At 38.4% G+C, this 21,374-nt stretch overlaps 1 protein-coding gene across 1 annotated transcript in view; it reads right to left on the bottom strand.

Moving 5' to 3' along the window:
* Positions 1–21,374, bottom strand: part of ANKFN1 (ankyrin repeat and fibronectin type III domain containing 1) — a 70,286-nt gene that overhangs the window by 36,844 nt on the left and 12,068 nt on the right. Inside the window, exons 3-6 of the mRNA XM_069799235.1 lie at positions 21,048–21,242; positions 19,444–19,557; positions 5,039–5,136; positions 3,441–3,531 (exon numbers count right to left, since the gene is read on the bottom strand). Coding sequence (XP_069655336.1) covers positions 3,441–3,531; positions 5,039–5,136; positions 19,444–19,557; positions 21,048–21,242 — 498 coding nt within the window. The remainder of the gene's footprint in view (positions 1–3,440; positions 3,532–5,038; positions 5,137–19,443; positions 19,558–21,047; positions 21,243–21,374) is intronic.

The raw sequence follows: 21,374 nt of genomic DNA, 5'->3' as shown, positions 1-21,374 counted from the left end.
AAGATCACACTACTGCTCCTTCTGCGTTTTGTTGAGACACCAGGAGGCTAAATAACTCTCTTACAGTTATACAGGAAACCGTTTGCAAAGCAGGGAATGAACATCTTCCTACATCCAGAGCTAGCTCTGTAGCCAGAGAAACATGCTCTGAGTAAATTCGCTTCTGAAAATCTGTTCCCAGCAGAGACCTGAACAAACGCTGGAAATCCCTGCCCTAGAGTCTACAATCTGCTCAGCACTGCACTCGTGAGGCAAGAAGCTGCGGTTTCTGTCCCACGTACCTTCAACCTACAAAAGACTGTTTTCACACATTTGCTGCTAGCTGCAATCTCAGTCTTGATTTTAAAAAAACCAATCTCATCACAAATAGGAGGATGAAACTGTGTGTATCAGAGAGGAGCTTTTTAATTCCAGATTTGACTGTTTTCATACTTACATTATATTAAGAAAAAAGTATTGCACCGGTTTCCTGACTCAAAGTAATGATGGGTCAAGGTATTAGGAAATCTGTCTGCAAGGGAGACATGCTTCCATCTTGGTGGCATAGAGGCCACGTATATATTCACAGCCACCAACAAACAGTTTGCTCACTCACTAAATGTACAGATCTAGTTTCTAGTGCAAGTTTGGAGTCAAGCATTCCTTCCAATGGGCTCACTATGCCAGGGATATAAATATGTATTTGCAGCCATTTAGTATAGCAGCTAGAGTAAGCCCCATGAAAGGGTAGAAAGAGAAGATATTTGCTATCCTGATAGCCTGTAGGCAGTTGCAACAGCTGCAGAGTGGCTATCCTGCATGTCGTATGCTAATGCAGAGATCAAGGGCCAGCTGCATTTATAGCTCTGTGTGGGGAGGCCAGTTCTTAGATCTCCTGTGAGCAGCCGAGAGGAACCAACTGGAACTCACCAATCTCAAAGTGCTTTGGTGTCATCAAACTGGTAGAGTTTCAAACAACCTCATGATTTCTCTATCCCAGTGGTTTCCAAACTTTTTGAGCCTCCAGATTGCTGACTACTTTAAAAATGACATGCAAATCAGACCAGCTTATCTCATTGTCCATCACTCACATGCTAATGAATAAGCCTAGAAATGTTACTATCTACTTACGATTTCACAGACCAGCTGCACAACACTTGCCACCACTTTCCAGGCTGCTACTGTGTGTGGGGGGGATACAGGAGGATAGTGGCAAGCATTCACTGTCATGCTACACAGATGCATCTCCAAGGATGTCACTAACCTTTGATGCTCTGGGATTGGAATGGATCAGGATTAAGCCCTGAAGCTTTCATTTCCCTTGCATATTCTTCTGGCTGCTGTTGCAGACAGCTTTGTAGAGTATTAATGTATTCACATTTAATTTTTAGCTTAGGGCCATATTTTGTTATGCAACACTGGTGTAATTTCAGGTTGCTGCCTCCTTGCCAAGCACAAATCTGCTAGTTTTCAAAACCAATGGTGAAGGCAGTCACGTGGATAAAGAAGTTCTGCCCCCAGTAACCGCAGTGGTAAATAGCATCTTGTCACTCAAGCTATAATTCTGACATTAGTATTACTTAATGAAAGAATTTACATTTAGGCTCTGATGGTGTCACTTGCTGTAAAGCTTGAGCATGTGTCACTAAGGATACTTAATGAAAGTACCACATTCTTGCCAGCTACCTATATACAGTGTGCTGATTATGCCTAATGCTTCTGTGTTCATCAACAAAGAAACATACGTATATAGCCATGAAGAAACATTTCTTTTTGCCTTAAACTCACAGAAAATCACATATATATCAAGTGATGCTGCCGGTCTCCTACAGGGAAATCCAAAAGACTCCTTTTGTTACCTTGGCTGCCTTTCAGAGACACACCAGCACAATGATTGTCCCAGGCACTTCAGCAGTACTCCCATGGATGGTACTGCTCTCCCTGGTGGAAGCAGGCACTTCACTGAGTTCTGAGCAGCTGCACATGACAACATGGCCCTAATGCCAGCAAGTCTAGGACTTTCTGCTACTCTAAAGCCCAGAATCCCCGAGACACTAAACATGGGAAATGAACTTAATTCTCTGCATAGTTTTGTGTTGATCCACTGAAATCTGCAGGAAAAATTCCCTTACATCCCAAAGCTTTGGAACTGGCACATATTGTCAGATTTCAGAAGGTTAATAACAGTGGACAAGAAATAGACAAGGAAGACAATGCAATATGCTTAAAGCAAAAGTTCATATCGTACAAAGCTACGGTCTTAAATGCCACCTATCTTGCTAGGAGGAATAACTAGCAGCTACTGTAAAAGAGTCTGTTTCTCAGCTGATGTAAATTTTTGGTTTGTGGGGCCAAATCCTGTGTTGTTATACCTGGCTATAGTCAAGGTAATTCCATGTCAGTAAGTTATTCAAAACAACTCCACAGTAGTGAGTTATCCGCATAGCCATGAGTAGAATTTTGTCCCACGACTGTAGCACATTTTTGTTCTCAAACAGAGTATTTCTTTAGCCTAGTTCTGGTTTTATTCTGGGGTAAAAAAGAGCAAAATTGAAGCAAAATAGGACAATGGTATTGCAAGAGCCTCATTTATCCAACCCTCTCCATTATGACTACTGAGAGTAGGTACAGCTTGCTTTATTTTCTCACATTAGCATGCAAGGTTATTAAATTGTTACATTAGCCTAATAAAAACAAGTGCTAATGCAATAAAATGAAAAGTCCCACTTTACTGCATTAATCAATACAAGGAAAGCTGTAATATGCTGAGCCAGTTTGGCAGTGAACACTAAGTCTGGAAAAGCAACTAACAATACCATGTGATTATAATAGATTAAAAATTACAAATGAAAAATCCTAATGGAGTCTGAGAAAGCCTGTCATAGGTTTGAAAAGGAAGAAAGGCTTTTGGACATGTCTGGAACATTTTAGTGTTTACGGGCTAGATCCTATCAACATGCATGTCCACACTAGAGTATTTTACATACAGGATAGTGTAAGAATGGTCCAGTGAATAGGTTCTATAATGCTGGAAGGCAGAATACAAAATCACATACGATACATGTAAGTGTTTTTGTTCTAGCAGTTCAGATTCAGGTTTTGATCCATTCATGTACTGACAAATGAGGTTCTATATAGCAGGACTCTATTAAGAGAAATAAAGGTCAAAATATTTCTCATTTTTCTTAAGTGTTAGTGACTAGATGACAATGTTCTGTCAAAGGACTGGAGAAGAATAAAAGATAAGACAAATAAATATACTTATATGATTATTTTGCTTATTTTTGGGGGGTGGAAGGAGTTGAGGTCTATTTATTTATTTATTTATTTCACTCCTAGATGACATGGCAATTAAATAATGAACTCCAGAATATTTGTCTTTTTCTGTTCTTTGAAGAGGGAGAAATTCTTACAAAGCAACACCACTAGTGAAACTAGAAGGGTAGAGAAACTCAACCTACTTGAAGGAGAAGCATATTCAGGAGTAGATTTGCGTGGAGGTCCCCATCCTCTCATGTTGTATGCTGAAACATGGACATAATACCTCTGGCCCTGCAAATGGAAACAACTGGAGTCAAAACTATCACTTGACTCAAAATCTTGGCTGTAATAACTGGAAAGCAGTCCCTCCCAAAGATGTTTTCTTTGAAAAACTTAAATAGCTTTCAGCGGCATTAACTGATGCACCATGACAGATTGAAACCCAGTACAAAGATCGCAGGACAGGTGATCAGCTGAGGGTTAACAGAACACACCAATTCCAACTGGCAAACCACAATCTCTTCTACCAAAGCCAAACCGTGGGAACTCTTGCAATCAGGCTTCAGGAATAGGGACTCGCCCATTTCCTGTTGTATTTAGCAGAGTCTGTCTACCAGCACAGCAATGGAAGAAGCTTCATTTGGCTGCCACTGAAAGCAGTCAGACCTTTATCACTGATTTTGATGCATAAATCTAGGCCAATGGAAAGCAATTCTGAAAGTCTAACTTTTAATTTCAATGTGTTATGTACTTTGGAGAGTATAAACAAACACACAGTGAGCACTGTTCTTAACATGTGTCTATGGAAATGACTGTGCAAGCTTGCTTGATTTTAACTCAAGAACAGTTACTCTGTTTTGTTGTTAGAAAATGTGAAACAGAGTAAATGCATATTGTGGCTCAGCTCCCTGAAAGACAGTGTGCTTCAAATCAAAGATTTCTTCAGATAAAAGGCTAGAAAAAGACAGTACTTTTTTCTCTTTTATGTAGAGGGTTTTATATTGTGCCTATTCATTACTCTTTAAAGTTAATTCTCTCATTTTGAGAGCCCATCTTTGGGGGCACTGTCCAAGGGTCACAGGCATACCTCCCCCTGCTATAACTTTGTAGGCCTGATCCACTGTGTGGTGAATTCAGTGGAAAAGCTCCAGCTCAGCAGGTGCTGGATTGGGCCCCTCTTATGATGTTTCCAGTGGAAATAGTTGTATTTTGAGCAAGCTTTATTTTCATCAAGTATTTTGTGAATCAAAATTTGTTTGCACAAATGGTCCTTAACAGCCTGTAGGAAAAAGACTTTCAGACATGTGGTCAAAATTATTCTGCTCAAGAATTCATCAGTTTTCTCCATCACTGGCCCAGTTCTTACCAGTGTAAAACATTTATAAAAAAATAAATAACAAAAATTAAAATGATTGCCATTAACATGTATGTTCCTGGAAGAAGTAGAAGAGAAAGAACTGTTATTTTAGCTACTGCTCATCAGAGTCAGGACTAGGTCTTTCACGAGCCTTTGATCTGCACTAAGATTACCCTGTGATCCAGAAAACAGCAGCTTTCACTCCAGTCTTTTCTGATCTCCCCTAAGCATGACAGCTTATAAAACAGTTCATGCTGTTTGTCTATTCCTTTGTGACTTTCGTCTTATGGATACCAGACATATACTTAGTGAGTGGAACTTGTTGCTAGAAGAAAGGCACTCTACATATTACCAACAGGCATGGATGCAAGTTATCCATGTTTTTGTTATCACTGGGGTGGCTGGGGGCATCAAGATCTAAATAAGTCATTTGGCACTTACTGTTCTAAGACCCGTGATGGTGCACCTCAAAGACTGAAGACTGTCCATAATTATTTCACCAACCAAAGGAGAAAAGTCTTCCGAAGAGCTCCATTCCACTAGGAAAGAAATATCAGGAGAAAATCAAATCAGATACCAGTCCAAGCAAAGAAATCAAAGTACTTGGATCACTTGTAGGTTAACTTTTCTCCTAGCAGTTTCCCATTCCATGTGGATACTAAAAGTCATGTTTAGCAATAATCTTTAGCAAAAATTCACAAAATAATTAAATTATATCCCTGTGTATGAGAGAGAAAAACAAAATATCGCTCAAAAGCTTTTCAGGAAAGAATGCTTAAAAATACACTGCAATAAAAATTACATTCAGTCAACATTTGCCCTCATTTAAACAATTTCTGTTTAAAGAAAGAGAAGTAGTGGAAAAGAGTAGGTAGAGGATTTGGACCTGCTAATGCCATTTGGCAGTTTATGCATCCAAACCAACAAAAAGTACTGTTTTGCAATTGGATCTGCATAGGCAGGCATGGGCAGAGTGCCCTTTTGGCTCCACAGGTCCACAAAACTCTCATCACCTAGCCTTGGCTAATTTGTATAGAAATATCCTCCCTGGACTAGATCTGACACTCACTGGAGTCTCTTCATTGGTTTCAGTGGGTTCTGGCTCTCTTGTCCAAGCCTGATGCTGCTGTGGTCACTGAAATTACAGAGCCCCACAAGGACCTGTTAAGTGGTATCCAATTTTGATGTGGATTAAGTGGTGCTGGACTGACACATGCCTCCCAACCCATCCTACAGCCTAAATTACAATGGGTACCTTCACCAAAGTGCTCCCATCAACTTGTACAGACAACTCATATTCCTGTTTAAGGGGTTATGAAATTAGTAGTCCTGCTGTCAGTACTCTTCCTCAGGACTTGCAAAAATGAATGTACACGTAAAATAGTATCAAACAGACCATGAAAAACTACTAGATGATTTTAAAAAAAGAATATTTGCAAGTGGGGAACTGGAGGCTGCAAGTAGGAAAACAGCCACTTTTTCTTAAATTATACTTTATTAATGACAGGTACCATGATTAGAGTTAAGGTTAATCCCAGAGTCATACCTCTGGGATTTAGTAACTTGTACCTCCAGACTCAAACTTCCAGGAAAACCATAGTGAAATTAATCTCTTAAATTACTCTACTGTAGACATGGGAAAGTCTCATCAATTTACTGGATTTACACCAATGTAGAGAATTCAACCCAAACCTTTCCCTTTCAGATTCACAAAATAGTTTATAGATACTTTATGTGCATATTTATTAGTATTGGAGTCAATAATTTAGAACAGATCAGAGGGTATAGGTATTTTAATTTCAACATGTGGAATTTTCATCTTCTGGCTGTGTCATACTAGTATTTTCACATTGAAAGAAAAAGGCTTCATAGAATTTTTTGCTCAGCATATACAACATTTAACTGCCAACACATTTTTCTAAAATAGCCAAGTATCAATAGCACAACTCATTTTTTCTTTCTCCTAAATGCTCCTTTTCTGTGATTGCAGTTTGTGAATGCACAGCATTTTCTGCAACATTTTTGTATTTTCTGCAATGAAAAGGATATTGGTTTCGTCTATTGTCTTTGAACTTTTTCAGGGTATGTTTTTCTAGTTTTCCAGGGGTTTTAAATACCTAATTACTGCCACCTTTAGTGGAAGCTATCTCTGTACATTAGTATGAAAATGTAGAGAGTGTTATGGTACTGTATCGTAGGTTTTTGTTGACAACTTAATTATAGAAATACTTATAAGTACCATTGAACTTGATGGCCTGTCAGAGTTTCCATTGTAAACCATGATTTTCAGGGTTTATAACTCCACTGTATTAAATCATTGAGGACATTGTATACATGCTGCAAACTTAGCCATGTTGTCTGTTTTCCAGGAGGATAAATCTGAGAAACCCTGTTCGAACTGCTGAACGTGTTATCAACAGGCTTGCAGTCACTTTAGATAGCATTTTTCTTTTCAAAGATTCTTGTAAAGCAAGATAGTGTCACTCAAGACAGATTCTGCCAACAAATTCTGTATTCACTGAAATCCCCAGGCATGACTGAGTGTGCTTCTCAGCATGAGGGGCAGTGGTAAGGTTGCACTTTAAGCAGCACAAAACAAAAGCCAAGGGTGAAATAAGCAGCTTTAAGCTGCTTTTGAGGTTCCCAAATTTTTAGCTGTTCTATGGACTGGAGACTGCCTGAATATAAACTGGTAGTTCAAGAGGCATATTTAATTTGTGCAGCTTACACAAATAAACACTGCAGCCCTGTTCTTGATGTGGGTCTCTTTCTCAACCCTTCCACCTGTATTCTGGCATTTAGAAAAGCGTTCCTAATATTTAGACATCCTAATACACTGTCTGAAAAGGAATTAACTGCCTTAATCTAAACAGGATTGCAATCCTACACGTTTGCGAGCATGTGTACAGCAGGAACATCATGAAACTAGTATTATGAGAAGCAACAGCATGGCAGTTCTCAGGAATAATCAAGGACCGCTGAGTTAGAGAAAGAAGCTGAGTTACCAAGGGAGAGAAGGCTGATGTTGCCTTTAAAGCCATCTTAGGAACAGCTGAGGAAGTGAGGTTTGAAGTAATAAATCACAGCTTTGCTCTGATGTTCTAGGGCAAACTGTTGCCCCGACTCATGTTGTTAGTGAAACCCCATGTGCAGGGCCGATGCCCTCATCCACTTGCTGGGTGACACCGTGATCTTCCAGTCCCTTGGAGGACAGCTACTTGCTAGGGAGAGCGACCGAGTCTGCTAGTCCTCTCACAAGGTCCTGAGGAGGGCTGTGTACCCCTCTGATCCCCTCAACCAGCCGAGTTTTCACTGGCTGCTAGGCCGGGGCTCAGCTGTGCTTCTCATTATACAGCCAAGTACTGCCAGCATTTTGCACTTATTTTTTTAGCTTACCCTGTGGTGGTTGAGCCCCATGAAATTGAAAACATAGGAATATGATATTAGTTTGTGGGTCAGGTTATGGTTATCATTATGATTGAGAACCCCCCCTTTAAAGGATATTTGCCTAACAAGATGGTGTATACAAAGTTACTCAAATTTTCACGTATATATATATTTAAAAACTTCACATTTGGAAAAATCCCTGCCCCCCAGTTTCAATAAAAATTTCCATAACTGAAAAATAAATATTTTTTGAACAGCTGTGTTGGAACAGTGCCTTCTTTTCCCTCTTGTTTCAAAGTACTACTGAAAACATATCAACAGGATACACTGAAACATTGCTATTTCTGACAGAATGTAATTCTCTGACTCATGATATCTGTCATTTTGAATATTTTTTGCTTACTTTTGATTTTAACAAATTTTTTCCCCATGAATTTACTGATTGAAGTGAGAAGAGGATGACATGATATAGTTTTAAAGAAATGCAAATCAACTTAAATCCTTTATCAATGAAGTTTATATCTCCTGTTATACATTGCCAGGTTTCAGCTTTTTACCATAATGGTTGTCTAAAGATAATCCATAATATTCTACTATACTCATTCATTGGGTTTTAAACCTTTTAGAAGTGTGTGAATACCAGTGTCGCTATTTAATAGATGGGAAAATGAAAGCAAGGAGAGGTAGAGCATCTTGTTCACTCAGCAGGCCCCAAAACAACATGGGACAAACTCCTATGTCCTATATAACATTTATTAGGCCAGCGTTCCTCACACTTTCTGGCTATGTGGGATATATATATATATATAGCACTTTTTGGTACCAATAAAAAGCTACATGTCCATGGTCTTACCCTTGTGATTAACCTGGGTCTAAAAATTATGTAACTTTGTGCATGAGAAACTCATAATGAAGATTTTGCTAAATGTCTGTCTACTTTCTGAGAGAGAGTGCTGGGAGAGACTGCTCTGGTAGTAAACAAAAAATATCAACCATTTGTGTAACTCTAAAGTACTTGGGACTTTAAGAAAGAACAAAAGGCTAGCTAACCTTAGCACTTTAAAAGTTGCATATAAAAATGCTCAAATATAAAAACCTGAAGATGAAGAGGGTCCTTTATAAGAGCCCAGGAACAAGAGCTGGTCTTGTAGACTGTACCAACTGTGCTGTAAAGGACCTGAAAGCTGTTGGGTGAATTAAGGATGGAGCATATTCCAGTCCTGTTCTGAACACCCCAAAGGGCTGCTTTGTCGTGAACGCTGAATGTCTTTGCTGTTGCGGCTTTCCATCTGACACTTCACGTTATGTCAGAGCAGGGTTTTTTTGTGTGTTTAATATATTGGTGACTATGTGTTTTAATGAAGGTGCCCTGTATTCCAGAACTAGCAAATGCATGATGTGTTGCTGCGGTCGCCAAGATAAGTAGTAATTTTTAAATAAACAGCAGTATAAACAGTTACATAAAACTCATGTAAATTGCTGGCACATAATTTTAGACTGGCTTAAGTTATGTAACTTACTTGTGGCCAAGTTGTTTTTTTTTTTTTAATACTCAATTCATGCACTTTAAAATAAAGGGAGAAGTTTATTTTCACCTGTTTCTTTTCTACTCACTATCTGTTATACTGAGCATGCCTTAAACAGCTTATCAGAGATTGACAGATAGACAAGAGACAAAGTGAAGGCACAAAACACCTCCTGACCCTACTGTAGATTCACTCAGGAAAGCACCTTCTCCTGCGTCAAGTAAATAGCCTGAGCCACACTAGAACTTGTCACTTCTCTTGGCATTATTTTTGCTTGCACTTAAATTACTCACTGAATTGCTGAGTAGATTAATTAGAGCAAGGGACATGAGTTCTCTTGCTAAATTGATGGGGTCTACAGAATAGTGTACTGAGCTGGGATTCTGGGTTTTATTCTCGCATTTGCTACTGACTTGCTGCGTGACCTTGGGCAAAGTATTATGCCACTACAGCTTTTAACCCAGACTTAAGCAGCAAAGATTCTCTCTCATTCCCTTCCTCCCCATGTCTAGGGCCTAGGCTGAAGGACACTGTGATCTTAGGCTTGTGTTTCCAAGGGCCTCCAAACAAATAATTGCATTGTTCAATAGCTTCCTTTGAAATGTAAAACTGAAAGAGAGCACTAACACCAGAAACCACTTCACACCATCTTTTTCTGCCTGCTGAACTTTAAAAAATAATTTTCATGATTTACCCTCATAATGTCTTAGCAGCTTGGTGCAAGGATATTGAACACTGCCATTTGTGTGAATAAAATCAGGGTGAAAGTGCCAAAACAAATATTTAGATGTGTAACACAAGTGAAGAGAATTGAACACTACTGAAAAGCAAGAATCAGTTTGTTGGTGTAGGCGGCATCACCGGCTCAGATGGAGAACATTGCAGTATTTGGTCAGCTCCTCCTAGCTGTCTCGAACTGTTCTTTCCAGCCTGACTTAAGAAAGGAACCCAATTTTTGCAGATTTGGGTTCAGGCTCTGTTCATGCCTCTCTCTTGTTTGGAAATTCTCCAAAGAATGATAGGAGAAAGACAAGTCATACCAGCTGTAGAGAGTACTGACAGAGATCCCAGCATAGTGCTTCCATTAGGAAAAGACAAATGTTTGGCACTGAGGAGTTTGCATTTGTTCCCATGGATTTGTTTTTTTGCATGAAGGGTATAATCCAACCATAAATGCAGACTAATGTAGAACGTCTGGAATTGGTTGCATCGGCTTAGTAAGAGCGTAGACAGGGACAATATGGTACGAGCCACAGCATTTATAAAAGGGACAGGTGAACTTTTCATTTGTTTGTTTAGGGACTCTAACTGGGATTTACTACAATGCCTAAGGGACTTAGGCATATTGGTGTGCAAACACACAGAAGTTAAAACAGTGTAGTGATGGCCCGGGACTAAGATTTCTAGGTAATACTAAAATGAAAACCTGAGCTCCTAAGTGCTCTAAGTACTAGTGTTCATTATTTTGGATCTTATCTATTATTTCAGTTATTTCTGTAAACTTATTCAAGGCTCTTCATACTGGGTCAGTAGAAACATCAATAAAGCTGAGGAGGAATAAAAAAGATGCAAACAGCCAGCACTGTGTCCACCTGAAGTAAATAAAGCACCGCTGCGTTTTAGTGTGAAAGACCTCTGGGTGGGTTTAAGGGCCTCTCATCAGAAGAGTACCAAGAAGAGTGTTCCTAGACTGTTCCTAGACTATTCCTAGAGAGCACATATTCATTTGAAACTTCTGTGGCTATAAATCTTCATCATACATGTTTCAGAGATTTTTTTTAATAATCAAATACTTTACTTGCAGTAAAGCGTCTTCCCTAACAGCTGTGGGCTCCTTTACCTTTTACGCCTGCTAATAATAACCGATGATGTTAAATAACCTTTCTTGTGGCCCTGTTTCTGGATGTTCCTTTGACCCAGGCCAGAATACTCTATTTTATGTCTTGATGTTTATGGGGAGCATTATGACAGCAGGCTGTGTGCCAAAGACACATCTTTGCTTGATCATGGCTTCACTAGTTCATCTTATAGCAAGTCTACATTATATAAATGATTTATAAGATACTATTTTTATTGCATTGTAATAAAATTCTCACCAAGAGAAAATAAAAAAATTATTGACTGTTTTTTTCTCAAGTATTTAATTAGTGTTTTCTAAGTACTAACAATTCTTTATCCATTTGTAATAAGGTCAGCTATTCCAGTACAAGAAGGAACTTTTTTCCTTTCTGATGGTGAAAATGACATTTCTTACTAACATTTTATAAATAACTAAGAAAATGTGCCATGTGGGTGCATATTGCCTTCCAATGTGGGCCAGTGGTTAAAAAGCTACAATGGATTATAATAACAGCCAAGATTTGTCTCAGCCCTGCAATGCAATGACAAACATTCCCACTTGTCTTTCCATGGCCAGAGCGGGATGAACGTAAGTGTTGGAACTGTGAAAAGCGATTGGAGAATAAATGGGGTTCTTATGCAAAGGCTTCACATCCTAGAAAGGTATAACAGGCTTGGCTCCGATTCTGCAAATTTCCACTCCCAGTGGGTACGTTTTACTCATCTAGTCTGCATAACCAAAGCTGGTGGGGAAGCTTATGAACGTAAGGACTACTTGTTTGTGTGAAGCATGCATGAGTTAGGCTCAGCTTCTTCCCAAAACATAATACATTAAAATCTAATTAATAATGAGCAGTTGGGAAAATGCAAACAAAAAAGTAATCTATCACAATGTATGAGACAAGCCAGAACACTGCACAGCACTGTTAACAAAGAAAATAAACACACAAACACTAACTCAAGTAATCTGTTTAATGGGATTCCACTGCTTTTCCTCTGGTTCTCCTGTAATATATTTTTAAAGAAGGACTTAGCTGCATAGATGTTAATTAATTATATTTAAGGCTTTTATTTCTTTATAAACTAATCCCTACAGTAATTTAAAGAGCTTTCACCTTTCCCTAGCACTGCAGCCAGGTGCTGCAGGCAAAACAGTCTTGATTTGGGGAATTTTTACTTAATTTAATTTACTGCCAATTAACACAAACTTCTAATGACTCATTCAGAATGAGAAGAAAGAAAACATAAACAATTAAACAAATATTTAAGTGAACACCTTTCCACTGCCTTTCCCAGGTTCAACTTAAGCCAAACACCTATCCTACCCCTTTCCTACGGTCAACTTCCCTTGTCTCCACCATGGGCTCCACACTCAGCGATGGGGTTTTCCATCGCATTTAGAGCTAGCTGGGCCAGTTGTGACCAGCACCCAGCATCTGCTGACCTCCTCCCACACCTGTGGCCCCTGGCTACTGAAACCTGCCATATATGCCCAATACAGTACTCGGGCATGAGCTAAGTGAGTACTCATGCATGAACTCATTGGTTGCTCAGACATGAGTTAATAGGGCGCTCATGTGTGAACCAGCTGGGTGTTCATTAGTAAATTAAATGGGTGCTCATGCATGAACTGATTGGGTGCTCATGCATAAATTGATTGGGTGTTCATGCGTGAACTAATTGGGCACTCATGCATGAAAACAGTAAACCCTGCAATTTATGCTCATACATGAGGTAAGAGTTCGAAGCAGATCCAAAGGCCTGATTCCAACTTTACATTCATTTATCAGTTCTGTGGGTCAGATCTAATTACTAGAACAGTATCAGGTTTTGGTTGGAGAGGCAAACTGACTACGTTTTAGACCCTTTATGCTTGTAACTGGTCCAGAAAAGTCCATGATGGACCAGAGAAGACTTCAGACAAAGTGGTGAGCAGGAAACTTTGCCACAATCACTTTGAAGACATTCTGGTTTTGTTTAAGTCTCCAGTGAGGAACCATTCCCAAACCCATGAATCAAAAGATCTGCTAAATCAGGAACCTCCCTCAAGACAGAAGCTGAAGGTCTTGAGTTCCAGTCCTGCCACTGACTATAAGAAATTCACCTCTTCTATGCAATACCTATGAATGGGAAGCTGTAACACTTAGCCACATGCAAATAATTTTTAAAAATAGTTGTTAATTTTGGTAAGGCAAAGCAAATGTAAAAGGTAAAGCAATGTCTAAAATTTAGCAACATCATGATATGAGCCTTTTTCTTAGACACCAAAGGCAGACAAAACTAGAGCCTCTATGTCTGGGTTTTCTCATAGCCATTCATCTTGAGCTGCTGTTCAAAATTCCTATAAAACACAAAGCAGGAGGAAAGAATGATTGAATTGAGTAACTGGTGTCTGATCAACTATATTAGTTAACTACACCATCACTCAACATGTGACCCATGTTCAAAGGTGGTTTTAAGTACATAGCAAACTTAAAAAATAGTAGTTCTTAAATTTTAAGTACAACACATACTACAGACATTGACAGGAGCTAGAAATAGAAAGGTTTGTTTTAACATTTATACATTTCTGTACTTGCTAGGCATAAAAATAGAAGGCAAATTGCACAGTCCTGTTAGCTACCAAAAGGTAATGTGCAAATAAAGTGCCCAGGAGACCTAATAAAATGCCATAAATGAACTGTAAAAAATATCAGACCACACCTATTCAGCAGGATAAATTCAAATGTCTTACAAAGAAATGTATTCTCTTTCCTTTTTATGGAGTAAGAACTGTTTTGGGGAAAGAAAGAAAGAGTTTCAGAATATACAAAGAAACTTTGAATAATAAGTGAAAAGGGTTTCAAGATCAAGTTGAATGCAGAATGCTACTTAATTACACTATAGACTGGAACAGGATCAAACAGTGACATAGCATCTACTGTAGAAAGATGCATAGGTATTAATATTAAAGCACCACATTTTCATACCTAAGATTCATTTCTAAAAGCATTCATTTCCATAAGCAGGGTTCTTCTAGATATCAAAGAAAGCACAGGCTTGCTGTTTTCTACTCTGACACTGCTATGGGAACAGTTAGTTGCCACCAAAGTGGAGGAAAAAAGCTGGACACATATATATATGTGTGTGTATGCATTTAGGTCTTTATGTAAGCCCTACCTATTAGACCAGGCAAACCTGTCTGGAGTCAAACCCACTGCATAGTACTAGAAGAATCACTGCAGGAATCCTGCTGTGGAACAAATCCAAACTTGATCAAACATGGCAAGTCAACTATTGATAGACAAATCAAATACATAATTACAAAACATAGGTATATGCTGTTTGTATGTGCTCACAGGGACAAGCAGAAGCCCATGCAAAATGATAAGATTATTGTGAAAGGATTACCCCTGAGAGTAGAACATGCAGAATCACACAAATATCGTAGATAGCTTTTGTAAAACCTTTGAGGTTTTTCACACTGAAATTTTCAATGAAAAATTTCCATTGACACAGTGACATGTCAACTGAGAATCTCAAATACAGATATTTTTTTTTGAGCTACAGAACTTATATCATATAGGCCCGGCCTGGCAGGCTTCCTTATCCCATGATCTCAGGTGCTGACCCTTAATGAAAAGGTAGCTCCATTCATTCTTTAGTTGAGGCTTCCAATGATAACACCAAATTGCACCAGCCTCTCCTGGACAAGGGTGCTTGCCTATAACCAACCCATTTCATGCAGCCATGCAATAGCAACATACTGTGGCTACTGCATATCTAGCTAGGACTGAACCAGTGATTTAAAGACAACTTAAATTTTTCTCACACAAAAAATTCTGAAATGAACCACAAATTGCCTTGGAAGAAGGAAGGCAGGGAACAACTTTTTGTCAAAATTTAAGCAAGATGTAACTCCTCCTTTCCTGACCTAAGCTGACTTTTTTTTTTTAAGGAGCTACACTGACATAGAAAATAAAAAAATCTTCTCTCCATCCATCTAGAAATCCTAGAAGGCAGCTGGGCAGTCCTGACGAACATGACATATTCTGCTAAAAAAACAAACTAAACAAAAAGGTAACAAGGGCTAAAGTAGCCTAGACAACTTAGCATCTCTATCTGGAAAATAATTTGGCACCCAAGTCCACAGCTACATACAAACAGAGAGAAGATCAGCCCTGTTTGCTACATCAAACACGGCTCAGATTTTTTTTTCCCTCTTCCTCTCTCTTCAAACATAAATAGTTCCAGGCTCTTAAATAAATTGGCTCAACTTTGGTTATACAAGCTATTTCATTTTTTCTCCATAGATATTTGTTTAAAAATTGTAAATAAAATATAAACAGAGATTTTCCATTGCATAGTGATCCTTTCCAGTAGGTAATGATCAGAGCTATGTCCATTTTTCTTCCTTATCCTATACTTGGGGATCACAGCATTATTATGACTACTTCTGATGGGAAATGGACGAAAAAATAATTGTGCAGTAAGAGAAGGTTTACTTGTACTTATTCACTGTAAAAGCATAATAATAATTGGGTTTAAAATGCACAGAAAATAAATGCAACAAAATTACCTACCATTATTTATAATTTTGTTCTTTAAAATACCCTGCTTTGTTTATGTGTATGTGTTGTGTGGAATATGTGAACCCTAGAAAGGCTAATTAGTGAAAGACAACAGTTCTTAAAAGCCCTACAAGCACTTACCACTTGGATCTATTGGGAATGTTCCTAGGAATCAAGTGGTGCCTATCTGGATTATGTTGCTGCTGGGATTTTTTGCATCAAGATAGTTACAGTAGTGTAGCTCTAGGATAAAAATACATCAGTAACAATATAACAGTGTAAACAGAAGGTTCACCCTAGCTTCAAACTGTGGCAAGTTATTTTGTATACTAGTGTGGAACGTTTTGATTGTGTTTTCAAAGATGTAAAACTAAAGCAGGTCTTAAGTACCTCCACAATGGAATGTAAAGTTTGGCTTTAGGGTACGATTAGCCAAGGGCAGGGGTTTTTCTTCTCAATATTACAGTGATGCTTCACATCCTTCCTAAAACTGGCTGGGGTGAGGTGTCTCTGGCTTTGAATCTTTCTCTAGTATGGAGCAGATTATTACTATTATTATTGATTTATGTTATGCCTGTCTGCTTCCAGCCTCAAAACACTTTACTAAGTTACAATATACATAGGAATCATTTCATGTCAGCCACCACCACGCTGTAGCCTTCTCTGGAGGGAAACTGAAGGGAGCCATTAGGATGGTGCCTGCAACATTAAACAACAATCCAGGAGAGGAAGTAAAGAATACTCTGGTTCCTTAAAGCAATGGCTCAACAGAATGCAGTCACTGAACTGCCATCCAGCTGGGACACCAAAGTCAATACCCATTCACCGTGTGTGGTTAAAATTAAATCTCCTAATGAAGTGAGATGGTTTTAGTGGTTAGAGAGTGAGTGCAAAGTATTATGCTCCTGTATTATTATTTGTAAGCTATACAGCTAACAAGGGAAAAGATCACACACAGGAAAATAGCAGACAGTTAGATAATGTTCCAAGCCCAGTTTCTAAATGACATTTGGGCAAATAAAGCTTTGGAAAAAATATGTCAAAAAAAAGATGACACAGAAAAAAGGAATTGGCAGTTTCTCCCTGTTTTTAGGGAACTAAACTGAACAGAAGTGATGTTAGTTTTTATGCCCTGTAATTCAGGTCCAGAGAAAAGAACGTTATTAGCTTCTGTTAATGAGCAGGTATTCCCTAAACACTGCTGCAAAAGCTCCTGAATTTTAATTTGCTTAGAAAAAGAAATGGTAAAGTATTGAGGGGGAAAAAAACCCTAACAGCTTATTGTTGTTCCTGAATTAGCAAAATGCTTAGATGGTTTTCTGGATAGGAGGTTTATATATCTGTCTAAAAAGATCCTCTCACAATGTTATCGAGCTCTCCTTTCAGGGTTAGTAATTGCTAGCTGGTTCTAATCATTCTTGCAAGTGATCATTTGAAAGGTTCATTTTATGACCCCTCAAACTAGCACAAAGAATCTCACTCCGTAATGTAATAAACAATTCTACAACCAGTGCTTAATTAATTCCCGAAAGTCACCAAAAGGAGCTATTAATGATCTTTCTTTTTATCTAACCATAAATATGCAAGTCTCTTGGGATAAAAGATTTAAAAAGAACATTCTGGCAAAACTAACTGTCAACTTGGTAAAGCATAAAATGATCACCAGTGAGGGTAATTCAAAATACAATGGCAGCGCTACCTAGTCTGATTAGAAAGTTAGGTCAGGTTGGATTAAATGTCTCTGAATGTTGTGCTTACCAAAAAGAGGAAAGAATTGACATGGTGCAAAACAGACTCAACCCAAATGAATACACAAGAGAAAAACACTACAACCTTTAGAAAAGTATTTTTAAAAATCAATTCTATTGGGGAATTTCCTTTACTGTGAAGATATCAACAATCATTGTAAAAAGAGCGTGGACAGTATTTCAAGGTTGTTTAAAATACATGTATTACAAAGAGCAGGCTGATATTTTCAAGAGAACTTAAGTGTTTTAGGAGCCCAAGTATCATTTTCACAAGTAAACCAGGCACTAGGAAGCCCTTAAATGAAATTTAGTTTCCTGGCAACCCAACCCATTGCTGAAATTAGATTTAGGCTTCTAAAGGGCTTTGATGTTTTTGAAAATCACACTTCCTGCAGCACTGCACAGCTGACTAGGTGTAATACAGTAATTTACCCTTCTACTGAGGCTATCAGGAATGGAATCACTTTGATGGCTTTAGCGATGTCTGGGAGGCTGGGGTTTTCTTCTCATAATGTAAAAAAATTTTACTGGGCATAGCCAGTGATGACTGGAATCTCTGACCAGAAGCAGGGGGAGGAAAGAAAGAGAGAATCTGCCTTTTTCAAAATAAACTTATGCAGTCCTTTGGGTGCTTGTGCTTGATGCCAGTGGAGCCTGTGCACCAGTATGTGCCACCTTCAGAAGAGCTCCATGAGCTGTTGAACCCTCGATGGACTGGGGCTTTCTGAATCTCTTCTGTTGATGCAATCCCTGTGACACCCACACACAGAAACATGAAATATACTGCCCCACAAGACAGCCATTAGTGTTCTTGCTATATGTATGGAAATCCAAGGTTCAAGTACCTCTCAAATGAGTTTTTAATTATTAATACAAAGAAACAAACACAACAGGAAGTATTAAGAGAGACACAGTGGGAAATAACTAAGAGGACTTTCAGGCTCCCCACTCCTTGACTCCCCTGGGCTGAGCAAAGAAGGCCTCAGATCTTCAGAACAGTGCTTTTCAGTCTCTTGACTTGTGGAAAGACTCAGGCTCCCACTGGAAGATGGAGGCTGCGGATTGCTGCATGTAATACTGAAGAACTTACTGTTCCAAACATTTTAGAAAACCTGGAAGTTCCTTTAAACAGGAAATTTTAAAATTTCTCATTTTTGTTCTAATCTTCAATAAAACTTTTTTTTTAATGTTGCAATTTCCTGTGGAACAGAAATTCTGTTTTAAAACCATTTCTATTCAACAGCGCTATTCAGATGGAAGCATTTTCTTATTCATTCCACTTTGCAACTAACTGGTGCCACCCCGAATGTATTGCTCTTCCAAGAATGATGTGGCAGCCCTGGAATAGCTAATTAGTTGGGCTGTATGATGCCTCTGCCAAAAGTTTCAGCTTCCAGAGGCTTTCCTTGAAGGAATGGTGGTGTGGGTTTGGCATTTACAAGGATACATATGATTTCAGGAGCCCACAGGCACCAAAAGTTAGCTTGTGTTTTATAACTGCTCATCTCAACCCAGTCATTGAGCTGATGTCCTAACCACAGTGAGTCAAGCAAACTTCTGCAAAGCACTCATGGAGAAAGGTTTTGGTTAATTTTTTTTTTTTTTTTAAATAAAAATATTGTCTTTGGGGAATCTTTTAAGAAAATTCCACTTTTACAGCTATTAACTGGGGAAATAATTAAATTCAAACATTAGTAGCATTGTAATATAATCTCTTGTAGATAAATACCTTTGTCACTTGGCCCTCAAATTTTTGTACATTGTTAAGGTAAATGAAAGATGTCTAAATTCAGTACCTTTATACTTGGTCACCACAGCTGAGTTGACACTCAGAGGTTCTTGGAAGGTGACAGTGAGTGATGTACTGCTTGTTACCATGAGACAGACATTGGTTGGCGCCTCAGGGGCTCCTGGGAGAGAAGAGAAAACATCAGCTCTTCAGCACAACAAATCCTATTCAAACAATGTTTCTGAGTCTTCAAAGAACCCACTGAAAATCACCCTGCAATTGTGAGCTTTGGGTTGTAGGTGTTTGTGTTCTCTGCCTTTTGAGCATTTTAATTAGTGCCCCTGCTAACAATATCCTGCAGACACCATTTGTTTCTATCATGGTTTTTGGCTCCTTTCGGTTAAAAATATCTTCCTGCATATATGTAACCCAATAAAACAGATTCATGCTAATTATGTCAATGAAAAGCCCCTATAAATCTCTTGGGGTGGGTAGGAGGAGAGAGAAAGGACAAACCACAAAGACCTAATTAAACCTTTATGGTTTCACTAACAAACTCAAATTTATCAAATAACAGAAAACATTTTTACATTATTGTGATTCAGAAATTGCAAATTCCAGAAATGTTTCAGTGTAGTAGTTCAAAATACAGTTGTCACTTGAGGCCTAACATCTCTTTTTTTTTTTTTTTTTTTTTTAAAAAAAGCTTAATTCACAGAATATCAGTCAGACTCAATTCAGAAATCAAACACAAAATGTCATGACTTACTGCTGGGATTGATTTAAAAAATCATTATATTAACTCACACTACTGCTATATTTCCTGTATTTAGTATCTAATACAAGGAGTACTACATCTGTCTTGAAGAAGTAATCTTAGAATACAATAAATTTGAGAAAATTATTTGTAAGTACATTTATATAAAGTTGGTTGTAAAAATGTTAATGGCAATGATTGTATTTCATTGAATAGGATACAGCTAAAAGATCTACATGTGAAACAATTCAGCCCTGTTTACTCCTTCCCATGGGCCCAAATTCACATTTACTTTGGGCACAGACTCACTTGTACAACTGTTTAAAGTTACCCAATCTGAGACTATGCTGATGCATCCATACATGGATGCCAAAATTAAGTTTTCACAATTTTTATATGTAAAATGAAATTCCATCGTTTGATCAAATGTTTAGAACAACTCCATTCTTCTAAAACAGAATACTTAAAAATCAAATTGCAACAGAAAAAAGGCCAATGTCCCCCCATCCCTCCTCTTCCCTATTCACATATTCTTTTCTAATCATCCCATTTTAAACTCTGAGCACATTGAGATTCAGGAGTAAATGTGAAGAGAAATAAGCAGGACAGAATCATTAGATCCTGAACCAAGAGTTTGGAGGTCTCATCAGTTTTATGCAGCCCACTCCTAAACTTGCTATGTGCTTGTTGTGCTCAGATATCTGGTCCCCTGTTGTTCTAACATCAATTTCTTTCTCATTCTTGGGAAGGCCATTTAGTAGTATGCCTCAGTTTCCCCACCCTAACATTCATCTGCTTCACAGCAGTGCTGTGAGGATCAGTTAGTGAGGAGAGCATCTTTGCTCAACCAAGGCAGTGTTTTCTCAGTTGTAGAGTTCTTGTCTTGAATTTTGCAACTACTTTCTTCTACTTACTAGCATGCTCGTAGCCTGCCTTCATGCGCTTGTATAGCCTGTATCTCCATTCCCATGCTTTTAGTTGCTTCTCTTTTTCTGTGTTGTCTGTACCAAGGCCTTCATTCATCACTTGTGCAGACAATTCAGTAACTCGCTGCTGTGCTTCCTGGACCAATGTACTCAGATGCACTGACCTGCTTTCCATGTTAACAACTACCAAGAAAAGGGAAAAGTAAGTAATTGCTTGGTGGACTTATGTGACAAAATTCTGGCCTTACGCATTCTGGTATAACACATGTAAGGTCAAATCCTTGAAGACTCTGCCTTCCAGTAGTTATCTTGTCA

The sequence above is a fragment of the Haliaeetus albicilla genome, chromosome 12 (assembly GCF_947461875.1).
Source record: "Haliaeetus albicilla chromosome 12, bHalAlb1.1, whole genome shotgun sequence".
Lineage (NCBI taxonomy): Eukaryota > Metazoa > Chordata > Aves > Accipitriformes > Accipitridae > Haliaeetus > Haliaeetus albicilla.
The sequence above is the reverse complement of the archived record's forward strand: the minus strand, read 5'-3'. Positions and strand labels throughout refer to the sequence as shown.